This window comes from Haemorhous mexicanus, chromosome 2 (genome assembly GCF_027477595.1).
Source record: "Haemorhous mexicanus isolate bHaeMex1 chromosome 2, bHaeMex1.pri, whole genome shotgun sequence".
Classification (NCBI taxonomy): domain Eukaryota; kingdom Metazoa; phylum Chordata; class Aves; order Passeriformes; family Fringillidae; genus Haemorhous; species Haemorhous mexicanus.
This window is the reverse complement of record NC_082342.1, coordinates 106,554,410-106,567,595: the sequence shown is the minus strand read 5'-3', so window position 1 is coordinate 106,567,595 and position 13,186 is coordinate 106,554,410. Positions and strand designations below refer to the sequence as shown.

The following is a 13,186-nucleotide window of genomic DNA, read 5'->3' as shown; positions in this document are numbered from 1 at the left end:
CTGATTGCATAATCTCATCTATAAAAAAGAGAGTCACTTTCCAGCACATTTAGTATTCATATGTCAAACAACGGCAAAAATTCAGTGAAACAAAAATGTCAATAGAAACAATTACAGTATATTCAAACTTCTAATGAACTACCATATTAACAAGACAGATGTGAAATGGGCTGAATCAAATCCATCAAAAGAACTTCTGTCATATTTCCAGAAACTCGTAAACAACTAGCTACAAATCTGAAAAGCAGTCATCAGTCATGTAAACTGATATTATGTAATACCCTTGGAAAGCCAGACCTAATGGCAATGCTGTATTTTTTGTTTTCATTTTTTGGTAGACAAGCTAGTACAATAATCCTGTTTAGTGCTTAATACTGAGATTTACTTCCTAGGATTTGTACTGCATAGCCACAGCAAGCTCCAAAAAGCAATTCTGGGATACTCTTGTGACCTGGTAAAGATGGTCACCACAATTAAACTATCTTTTACATCCTTGATTTAAAACAGATTTCTGAACAGCAGAGCTAAAACATTTATCAAATTTACTCTTCAAGTGTCTGGGAAAATGACATGCCAAGCAGAGACTGCACTGTGCAAAACAAGATGCAAATCAGACTTTGCTGTGTCAGACTGACTGAAAAATATAGCCCTTGTAACCAACACCACCTCCATGGCCACTAGCAGTCCCACAGGATAGCAAAAACAGAAAGCTGGCTAAAAAAAAGCGACTGCTGTTTCTTTAAACACCATTGCTAACTTCTGGCTAAAGCCTCGGTACACAGCAAACCACAGCAGCACATCACACCAGGATCACTCCTCTCACACCTCACCCTTCTGTCTGTGCAGGTCTCTGGGGCTCAAGGCTGACTTTTGATGCACACGAGGTACACAGCTGCTCTCATGGCTGATTGCCAGTGCTGCCTGTGGTAGGATATGGTGATTCCCTGACCCCAAGTGTGGGTCAGAGAACCAGCCTTGTCTTGTACAGTCCTTTGGGTTTCTTACTGGTGGGTGAGGAATGTGTGTGGGGAGCACTCAGAGTCATCTCTGTGTGTCCTGCCTTCCACCACCTTCTTTGCCAGCACCACTAACCCTTGCAGAAAATGGCTCTTCCTCCCTCTCAGCAAACTCAGAAACGCTGTAGAGTACTCAGGGCCTGCTGGGAAAGAGCAAGTTCCTGAGGAGACTGAAACCCCCTGAAGTGAGGACAAAGCTGCTGCCTCACCACCCAGCTCCCTCCATGGGTCCTTGAGAGCTCCCAGATTTATCTTCCTGGGACTGAACTTCTCGACAACTTCTTTCAGTCTCCTCCATTTACAACTTCAAGTTACCCTGACATTTAGAGCCCCTCTCAGAGATGAAGGGTGATAAAGCCTAAGGACTCTGCAAGTCACTATTACAAGAGGACTTTTTACATTTTCTGGTCACATCCAATCTCCAAATGGTACATCTTACTACCATGTACAACACCACAATCTCATCCATATTAAGACAGATGCATCAAATGTAGTTATTATACACTCTAATTAGAGTGTATAATGCAGTCTCTAGGAAGGTATGAAAGATCAAGTGCCTCGAATATTTACAGAGCCAATAAATCATTATCTTTTTAAAATTGTATCTTGCTATATGAGACTTTTCATTTTAACTAAACAGATATTAACAATGTAGTTACTGACATTAAAGATCATGCAGCAGAAAAGATTACCTTCACTGTCTTTGAATTTCTTGATAGCCACAATTTCATGTGTCTCCTGTAAAATAAAAGCAAATAAATGGAAATGAGCGAGATTTTTTGTGTATTTTCTCTTGCCTTTTTTCCCCCTGAGCATCAGAGGAAGGAAAAAAAGAAACACCCAAAAGGAATTTCACAATGCAAAGAAATGAATTGAAAATCTGGGAAATACCTCAGCAATCAGGCCAAGTGCAATACAAACCAACACACAGCAGAAATGTCACAATTAGGATCCCCACTACAAAAGCAATAGAGTTAAGTGCCAAAAGTTCATATTTAAACACCTTGTAATATATAACAGTAAAATATTCAGAAGCATTTTTCCTGTGACTCTTGTTTCTCAGTTATTCTGAAGCTCTCGCAATCTTTTATCTAACCACAGTAGGAATATGGGTGCTTATCTTTATGAGGTGAACTGAAAATACTGTACAGTATAGGGCTTATAGTTAGTCCTGTGAGTTTGGCTGCCAGAAGTTTTTTGGCTTCAAAGTTCAAACATCCACAAAAAAATACAGCATTAGGAAAGTAACTTCTCTGTGCCTCCTTTTAAAAAATTTGTCATCTTAAGGGAAACCTATCCAAAATGGGCATCAGTAATTGAATGTGGCAGTGTTCAACCATGCTTACTGTACAGTCATAAGGGATAACTTCCTAAAGTCCACCTGCCTTTGCATTCCTCTAGCATTCTCTAGTCACCAAATCATAGGTCACATTTTTCTCTTAAGTTTCTCTCTTGTGTGAGCAGGAATGCATTTAGCACATGGACAAAATGTAGCCAACAAATGCAGCCTAGTTCAGGTCTGTTCATACAATGATGCAGACACTGAACTTTAGCAGCAGGAGCTGGAGGAAAGCTTAAAGTCACGGGGTAAGGGCTTGTGAGCAGACAGGCAGGAGGCTACCTGAGTACTTGATGAGCTAGATCTACCTTACACACCTTTACCAAGCATCTCAGTTTAAAAAAAGAAACAAACTGTGATATCAAGTATTAATGGCATACAAAGGCCAGGCTGGAGGACAGCAATAAAAATGAAGCCATTCTAGAATACCTGAAGACAGGTGCATAACCAGTTATTGAGTAACACAAACATTTACTCCATTTTTCATTTCAAACCATTGCAACACACGAACCTGTAAAATACCTGATCCCAATTAAAATAAAAGCACATGGAAAGAATGTCTGAAACAAACTGAAAAACTTCTTTTACTAATTATATTTCTACTACCGAGTTATAATGTTGTTAGATTTATTAATTCTAATTCTAGCAATAACAGTAAGAGCTACTAGGAGTATGAAGGAACATTAAGAGGGTGAATAAATTTAATTTATTTGACTTCTGGTATCTACTGCTAGGTGGTCTGGCCAATTAAGCCACTGAAAGACTTTTTAAGACAAAGAACACTGTAATTGCTCTAAAAACCCTCTGCTGACTGTATTATGCCTATGCTTAGACAGCCTGCATATACCAGATGAACCAAATCTACCCATTAGTATTACATGGCTATTTCACACGAGGTAAAAGAAAAATTCCTAGATGTTTTGGCTACCACAAAAAGGCTGGTTTTTTATTGTCAAAGTAATAGCTAAGCACACTGAAAGAAATATAGGAGTTGAAACATGGATCCTCACACAGACAGCAATTCTGATTCATTCAAGAAAACTAGTCCACGTGGCTTCTCTGCCATATCCTGATTATATGGAATGTGATTACTTTGGAAATTATTTTTTAAATGCTCTTGGGTCAAGGTCTTTCAAAGACTTGGGTAAGATATGTTATCAAACATCCTGGAGGATTCTAACTATTTACAGTACTTAAAGCAAGAGAGGTTATAGGAATAAAAAGAACAGAAAGACCTCAGTAACAGAAATGAAGAAGTTACCCAAACAGTTCAAAAAAATCTAACATTTAAGAAATTTTCATTTACAAAGCTTTGTGACTTCTATTATTTCATTAAACCAGTGAAATGATCATTAATGGTGTCATAAGCAATTAAGAAGTTATACATGACACTTCCCCTATCGTTTAAAAAAACCCAACAAATAACCTGAAGTGAAACAGCAGCAGAATGAGACTAGACAATAGGTGCTTGAAGGAGCTGCCCTAGTAACATTATGTTCCATCTTAGCAAGGAACATTCTTTTCTAGGTTTCTTGGAGAATATCATCCTATGTACACTATATTCTCTAGGAATGTGCTACTGGTGAAGCAGTCAAGCTGAGGCTCAAAAGGATACAAGGACACTGAAGATTGCTATCCATAGATTTTTAAATACATTGCACCTGCTTGACAGAAAGTCTGTAACTTCCCTATGATGCAGAACACCTCTAAAGGAGCTGGGGTGCTCCATCTGACAGAAGAGAAAATTGCAGCCAAGTGCACATTTCTCAGTTCTTGTTCACATGCTAAAACAACTAAATGGTTTATATGAAGTGACATAAAAAATAGGCACCCCTCATAATTTTAAACTAGTTTCAAATGAAAGAACCCATCTAAAATACCCTGTTCCTCTCTTTCCATTACTCCTACTAATTTTGAACTAGATGTGCAGTTTCCACCAAATTTTTAAAAAGAAATGCAAGATATAAAAAGAGGAAATTTCCAAAAAATTGTCTCAAATTCGTCATCTATAAACAAAATATCCTTCCTTGAGGAAAGGTACCAGCAAGAACTCAGTCTCCTGTACCCTGTATGATATTGCAGGTCAGCAGCATATGTTAACTGCGCAACAGAATCAGCCATTGACCATAATTTTCCTTAACATAGACTAATACAGAATTGAAAACATGGAATAAATATTGTATATGGATGGATATAGCAGGCATATAATAGAGGTGGCAAAAATATCCTTCCTGGATTAGGAGAGAGATGCTGGTCAGACACAGGCCAAACCTGAAGTTTCAAACAAATACTGACAGGCACTTGGTGCAAAGCAAACAGACACCACACTGCTGAGCCCTTAGAAGATGGACAGAACAGGGGATACAGAGAAAAGCTGAGCAATGAAGAGGAAGCAAGAAATTCAATAGAAATAATTCAGACTTCTGGGCAAATCTGAAAGGTTCTTTACAGACTGAATTTAGACTTTGTTACTTAAATGTCTACTTAAAAGACATTTTGGAGACCTGAGCTCTTTTGTGGATCTGGTTTTCTGCCTTTCAAAAACAGTCTTAATTGGAATTCTCCAAAATAGAACTGTCATTCACTAAAATGTGTTTTTTTGCATTTCAGGGGGTGTTCTTTCAAGACTGTACTATGAAACAACAGTACTTAAAACAATGTTCAGCCTGATTGTGGAAACCTACTTATACAACAGGTCAGTATCCAACTCCTAGCATGAAAATTGTCATTGACAATTCAATGTATGCCCTAGGTAGATAAGCTGGTACTAGTTGATTCCATTCCATGTTTCATTTCAATGAATGCCAAAGAAAGAAAAAACTCATATAATCCTTTCTGATCTCTACTACCAGCTTATATCATGAAGTAGGAAAATTTGAGTTTGCTCAGCTTAGTAATTTTGCTTCATTCATCTACATCTATTACTAAGCACCTCAACACCATGTTCTAATAAAAAAAAATATGGCCAGCAAATCTGCAAACACAGAAGGCAAATCTCTCTTAACACTGGCATTACCTCTGATTATTGAACATGTATATTATAAACATTCTGTGTTATAAAACTATAGGAAGAACAGTTTTAAAATTAAACCTACAGCAAGAGATTAATATTGCTGAAAAGACTTTGTGTAAAAGTTAAGGATGTACAGGAGCTGGTTATTCAGACCACATGATTACATGTGTCTAAAATGGGGCAAATATGTCTCTTGATGTACAAACCTGCAAATGTCTTTTAGTAAGAGTCAGACAAAAATTTCTGTTCAATTTTCTTCACATATAAATACAGTGATAGAGAGGAGGAAGGAGATACCTGCTCATGGGAAAAGGGTACCTCCAGCCTTGGAGGGAGGAATCACTTCATATAAGGGCTCAGTCTATTCCTATACCTTGAAATATGTGTGGGAATTGCCTCTGGAGAAAAGACAAGCGTTACTATCTGCCTCTTTAACCACAGAGGAGAGTATGGCTAGGAGAGCTGAGCATTTTCACTGCTGTGCTCCTTGCCACCCACTAGTTTCTCTCCAAGGTTGCCTCAGAAGATTGTCATAGCTGGTGTTTCCTGTCACCACTATCAAACTAGAAGAGTTCCTAATTCAAAACCATTTAATTTTATTTCATTTAAAGGACAGAGGTCCCCTATATTTCCACTGTCTCTACAAAATTTATATGACAGAAGTCACTTTTATTATATGTTATTATATATAGCACAAGACATCAGTGTCAGAACAGCAGAGTAATGTATCTCTGTTGTTTTCTTGAAAGATCCTAGATGGGTGTACTCGAGGAAAAAGATGCTGCTTAGCATAAATCAAGGTCTTAGAAGTACAACCATTATTGTCTGGAAAGAGAAAGCATATCCTGTTCTTGAAAATGTCACGTTACAAAAAAAAAGAAATCTCTTTAAATGTTTGTCCCTATTTTATTTCAAAGTTTCTGTTAGGACTTTTCTTCCTTTTCCTTTTGCAAATCATGGAAAATCTGACACACGGCACAGGTACACAACAAGATTGTTGAAAAACAGGTAAGACTCTGACCTTCTGAAAGTTACATTGGTTCATCTCTAATTTTACTGCCTCACCCTGTATGAGTACAAGAATTTCTCAAGCATGGATTTTTTAAGCAACTGAAAGAACAAATGTTTATAAATATCAACAAATGTGAGCAGAGATGGCAGCAGTCAACTCTGAGCACATCCCATGCACAAACAGCACATTGCTGCCTTTACTCAGGTGCTGCTGCTCAAGCCCTATTTAGTACATCACATCCAGATTTTACACTGATGTATTAAGTGAAAAAATAAAATATGATATGGCAAGTTTTGTGGTTGGCTCATCATTTCCATCTGTACAAGTGTGAGGGTGTTTAGGCCCAAAATCAACTTCTGTTAGAAAAAGTTTAATCAGTTGTATTCTCTAATCACAGAGAGCATTCATATGTCAGAAAAATTATTTAGAAGTGAGCAATAACCTGGTTTGATCCTCATTGATCCATTATCACATTTGTACAATTTAATATGCCATAATAAAAACACACATTAAAAAAAAATCAACAAAATTCAGCCAAACATATCCAATGGCTAATATCTTTTCAGAACAAAGTAGTACAATTTTACTCTGACTTGCAGAAACATTGCATAATATGTTCGACAACATTAAAGAATGTAGAACAGATTTTTCAATAATCTTGATTTTGCAAAATCCCAGAACATTAAGCAGTCAACCACAAGGAAACAAAAGCCCAGAAAACCATTACAAGATGGTAAATTATTTTTCATCAGTTGCTTAAAATAAAGCTTAAAATAAAAAACAAACAACCAAATATTTTTTTCAAATTTACTCTCAAAACAGGAACATAAAATATTAGCATTTTAGTCAGATCAAGGTATCATAAATGTGACATTTGTAATTACAAAAGTTTTTAAACTAAGCCAAGAAATGCATGTTCTGAGAGGTCACAGGTGTCATTACCTGCAATTATGCCAGGTCCTTAAGTCACTGCCCAGACACTGTCCTGATTCCATCTCCATTCTGCCTTAAACCATCACCACGTTTAGTCTGGAACACAGCTTCCTGCTGTCTCAACACTTCTGATATTACCTGCTGGCAATTACTTTCAAGACCTAGTGAAGTACCTTAAAAATATTCTCTAGAGAGAAAGATGTGCAAGATAATGCAATTCCTTTTTTCAAGCAGTTTGACAATATGAAGTCACAGCATATTGTGTCTTCTTCTACACCTAAAAAACTTAAGAGAACTTCCCTCAAGAGATGCTTCACTGTTTCAACCTTCTGTTTCTCCCTTGAGAAAATTGCAATTCCTCTGTTTATCAGCTAAAACCCTCACAATTGGTTTATCTAAGCAATACAACTCTTAGCATCGGAGAACTTCCAGGAAATTACTTTCTAATCTAAAAGTCCTATTTATTTTTAGGAAGAGACAGAGTCTTTCATAAATAATGACAGAACAGTATGTCTGAGTTATCACAATGCCTTTATTTACTGGAAAATTGCTTAGAATTTTTCCAACACATATATGTTAGAGCTTACTTGAGAAGAAGCACCTAGAGTGAATCACCACAAATCAATTTTTTATCTCTTGAAAGCAGAATGTTATTTACTAACCATCTAAGTGCAGGGAAAGACTCCTGATGGAACAAAGAGTTCTATATTTGATGTGCTACTTTAGGAAGATGGTCACACTGTCTCCTGAAGAAGAACAATAGGACTAGGGAAAGCTTAAACCGCTCTAAAGGATTTTCAAGGGGAACAGCCATAAAAGCTCAGCTATTCCACTGGGGAAAAAAGCACAAGAAAAGGCCAGAACCCTGAGCTACAAGTTTGACAGGAAATTACCAGCAAGTGCAGGTAATGATGGAAAGAGATTTAAAAAAAAACCCAAAAACATGCAGATTGAAACATTTTCTCTGATTTCTTTATCTATGTCCTTCAGAAAAACTTGTAACAACTTTACTGTTTGTTCAGATGTCAGGAGCAAATGCTTCCATTACCAACCTTACTTGTTTTAAATCAAGTGTAGTATAAGGGAGTCATAAACAGCAGGCTTTTCTCATCCAATTAGCAATGAATCCACAAGCCAAATGAGTGTCCCATCTGTGTGCATGGACTCCCAGACTGGGGCTCCAGCCCCAGTGGCAGGCTCGAGGGACAATGGTGCTGATGCCAGGGCTCTCCAGACTGCAGGAAGTTTACAGGCTCACAGGACAGCTGGGCTGGAAGGCACTTCTGCTGATTTTGAATGTCCCCATTCCTAGGGATATTCTGAATAGCCTTCAAGGCATCCAAAATCCACCAGGATGAGATTTGGAACAATGTGCTGCAGCTGATTCTGCTTTGAGCAATTGTGAAGAGGCACACCTGAATCCTAAGGAGTGCACTACAAAGCATTCATTTTACATTCTTCAAGAACTTGCAGTCTACTAATTTAGGGTGTACATACTACCCTGAAAGAACACTTGAAAGGAAGTGAACCCACTCAGTATTTTCTACCAACTATTGGGCTGATGATAGTGGTTAGCATTGGAATTTCCATTTTTTCCAAGTGGATTTTTCATATTCATTCACAATTTTCTCCAAGGAACAAAGTAAATATGCATCTCTAAAGAATGTGTACAATAATGTAACGAAAAGGATCTGGAATAAAAATCAGCTTTAAATACTATAAATGTAGCTATTCTAGCTTTTCATGATAAACTAGTACTATTTTAGCAATTTAAAAAATAATCTGTTTCATTTCGTTCTGTTGTAGCACTAATCCATATAATTTTACAATTTGACAGTATTGTTTAATCCAAACCATGGATGTAAAACAGAAACCAAAATCAGTACATGTCTATAAAATTCTTCCAATGCAGAAATGTCAGTAATTTCAGTTTCAAACCTCAGTCTTCTTCCAGTTCTATTTGTTTGGGGGTTTTTTTGGTTTTTTTTTTTTGGTCTGTTAACACTGGAAATTGTGAAAATGAAAGCTATTTATAAATAGCATAATACTGCATTGACAGATACCAGCATTATTTAATTACTCTTACAGCATAATCTTGACACTTGTAATACAAGTGAAAACAAAGTAGAAAATGCAGTAAGGCAAACTGTACTACCTTCAGGGCTCCCTTTAAGATATCACTGAGTCCATAGATTCAAAGGTCAACAAGGCATGTATAATTTCACTGTATTTCCTCATTTTTTTTGTTATTAGAATGCGATGCTCCTTTCCTGGGCACCTTGTAAATCAAAAGTGGGTTGAACTTACTAGAAAATAGTTAATTTGGTAGGTTGGTTGGTTTTTAAAAAAATATATCATTGCCAAAGTCCTTAGCGTTGTTATACTAAGTCTCAGAGTCAAAATAGTTTCAGCCTGATTGGCTGAAATTCTGAAGTTTATCACATACCAAGCTTTAGTTTTGAAATCTTTATTTCTGCAGTGGATACAATTTAGTTTTATCTGGTACTTTCACATTTTTAATTTTTGGGGCTTCTCTTTTTTCTCATCAACAATCTGACAGGCATTTTCTTTAAACTGTAAAACAAGGCCTACTGTGAACCAAAGGCAAACTTGTCAAGCAGGTTCCTGAGGCTGAAACTCTTCAGATGAAATTCAGTTTCAGATTAAGACATCCATATTCAGATCCCTGCATGTGAGTTGTGTGAACTCTACATTGATCAGTCACTCCAGTCATGATTCAGTAGCCTAAACATGGGCACCAAGAAGCATTTAAAATTGCTGAGCTATCTACCACACCCACATGGGATTATCAGAGAGGCCTTTTAGAGCTGCCTCCCTTGAAATCTCCACCTATCAGTTTTCTGAATACTCTCTATTCAAGGTCGGTACTTTCTAACATTTTCTCTTCAATGTACTCATGGTCTTGAGCTCCACTATTATGCAAACACTGCAGCCAATTATTCTAATAATGTGGCTGGTCTTTCCATCACCTGCATCAAGAAATTATCCTGATACCCTCCAGAAATCTCTGGGACTGCTTACATCCCATCACACTGCCTGTTGAGGAAATGCCAGGGAAGTTAAGGTCCCCCCTGAAAACAAGGGTCAGAGTTCCCTCCCTGAAAAACAAGTGCTTCAGAAACATCAGCAGCTGCATAAAGAAGGCTTTGCCCATTTTTTCACTTTGATCAGGTGGTCTACAGCAAAGAGCCAAAATAATGCCACAGTTTCTGGTCTCACCTCTACCTCTGAACCACAGGGTCTCAACCACACTATCATGCATCTGCTATGACCCACTTTTCCCTTAAGAGTGGGCCATCACACCACCCCAGAAAATACCACCATACATCTGAGACACTCTTTCCCACAAAGGGAAACTTCATTCCCCTTTCTCTCGAGCCCATCTTTTCTGAAATGTCTGTACTCATCCATCCATCCACCCATCATAAAGTACCACTATTAATTCTATATGTTAACAATTTTTATATACCAACTAAATTTTTGTTTTAGTGTGCAAGCTACAACAGGATTTCTTGAACTTAGTTTACTTGGCTTAACACTGTCTCCGAAAAAAATTGGCTCTCAGTGCTGAAGGAAAAACACCTAAACATAGCAGCAGTTACTGTCATTTCCATGCTGCACAAGCAGAGACAAGGTTTGCCCTAACTTTAACACCTCTCAAGTGCAAATGGCAGCAACAACTCCTCTGGATTCTGCAGTGGGCCTTAAAGAACCAGAGGTGGCAATTGCCTATTCAGATATCAAGCAGCCATTCCAGATCTGTTCTGGAGCAAAAGCAAGAGCAAAGGTAGAGGTTATGTTTGGTTTTAATTAGTTAGTAATGGTAGAAACTCCACACCTGGGGGAAAGCCTAAGCTACAATGGTCTTCCTGTCTAGAATTCAACTCTTATGTTTAGTGCTGCCAATTAAAAATAAAATTAAACAAACAAACAAACAAACAAACAAAAAACCACCAAAAAAACCCCCCAAAAAACCCCCCAAAAAACCATCAACAAAACAAAACAAAATAAAGTTTAAAACTGAAAACTTTTCCTCCTCACATTTTGGGCACACAAATTAGCGTAACTGTGTAACCCTGTCTTCTTTGTGGAATTTGGTATGTAAAAGGTGTTACCTAATGTAACCATCACTGCCAGAATTTTGGTGTCAGCTCATTGTTAGGTTTGGCTATGGAACATTTCATAGATGTCTGCATTAACCCTAGCAATCTGTCATTCCCTTTCACTTATTCCAGCTCTTTAATGAGAATATTTTTTGTGTTGTTCTCCAGGGAATGATAAATTTGAACAGGAAATGCCACTTGTAATTTCAAGCTACAGTTCACATGAGACAACAGTATTACAGAAAGAAAACAATACTCTCCTCTGCCTGTAATGATTTTGTGGCATTTACAAGACATCTTTTTGCTCTCTAGGTCTTTTTCATCAAGAAATATTTTTGTTGACATTATGCTCGTACCAAAGCAAAATAAATTTTAGAAGTTTTTTTCCAATCATTATATTGATGGGTAATTAAGTGGAGACCCTATTTCCTTCTCAAAGTTCCTACATTCAGGTTTGCAGAGAAAAAAAACAAAACTTTCCTTATCTGAGATTATACAGACAGCGCACTCTCTGGAAAATAGAGAGAAATTCTTGCCCTCTAAGAAAACTGCAGTTTTTCTGTTTGAAGCATCTAAAAGTGCATTCCTTTTAGAGATATTCTCTTCTTCATAGAATAGCATTAAGATTAAAATTTATTCCAAACTGCTTAAAAGAAAGACAGCAGGCAAAATTCATACCCCAAACACCTCCTGATCACTGCTGCAGAGGTCAGAGGAACAGGAGGGCTGCCTCTACACAAGTTGCATGGTAATTTAGCTAACTTGAGAAGCCTACCATCCATGTGGAAATAAAGGAATCTGCATCCAAGGAAGATTTCTGCTACTACTAACAGATGAAGAAGAAATGGCAGCTAAGCTTTCATAAAAACAGAATTTTCTGCAGATGAAATTTCAACTTAGGAGCTAAATCAAGAAAGAGAGTTTGGGGACTTATTTCAGACAGTTTTCTCAGCATCTGAAAAGTTGTGGTCAGATCAGTGCATATTCCCTTATATTTCAATAGGGAGGAAAAAGGCCTAAACATCACAGAAATTCTGGGAAGACTAAAAAAAGCTCTTCTAGCAAAAACTGCCCCTACCACTAAGACTAACATGTTGCCCTTTTACATCTTACACACAACACATGTACTTTTGAGCCAGGAGAGAACAAAAAAGGATAACCACACAGAATTTAAGTTCACTGTGAAAGTTTGCCCAAGCATGACAAACAAATACTTCTTGGAAAAAGGGGAAGGAAAAGTGTCGTGATCTCACCGAGTTTATTATCACAAACACTGGAAACACTATGTGGGGAGAGAGGATAAAAAAGTGCAAGTGAAGAGCTAAGGGCCAGGAAATACATGGGCTAAAGAAACTGGGAAAAGAAGGCAGACAAATGCAGTCTGAGAGCAGATTGGGAAAGAGAACTGGGGTAAGGCACCTCGACTGAGAAGTTAGTGCTAAAACCAGCATAACAAATAAATGAATCTGTGAACATTAAAATTTTAGTGGAACCCAATTTAACTGAAAGCAGAGGAACAGTGAGAATTCAGAAATAGCTGCAAACCCACTAAAACCACAGATGAGTCTCATTCCACAGTGTTCTGGTATGCACGGGGGATGAAGGCAACAGGTTACTAGCTATGCCATCTCAAATACTAGAAGCTGACAGCTGTGTGACAACTGCGTGGGTATCCATATGGTGTTCCATGATGAATTTTGTATTTGAGAAGTCTAGAAAATTATGGGTGAAAAAAAAAAAGTAAGTTTA

General features: G+C 37.5%; 1 protein-coding gene across 3 annotated transcripts in view; it reads right to left on the bottom strand.

Annotated features, from left to right (window-relative positions):
* The window catches only part of CDKL5 (cyclin dependent kinase like 5), a 124,787-nt gene that overhangs the window by 47,147 nt on the left and 64,454 nt on the right, over positions 1 to 13,186 (bottom strand). For all 3 annotated transcript variants that reach the window (XM_059839842.1, XM_059839843.1, XM_059839844.1), the window contains exon 4: positions 1,709 to 1,754. In XM_059839842.1, the coding sequence (XP_059695825.1) occupies positions 1,709 to 1,754 (46 nt within the window). The remainder of the gene's footprint in view (positions 1 to 1,708; positions 1,755 to 13,186) is intronic.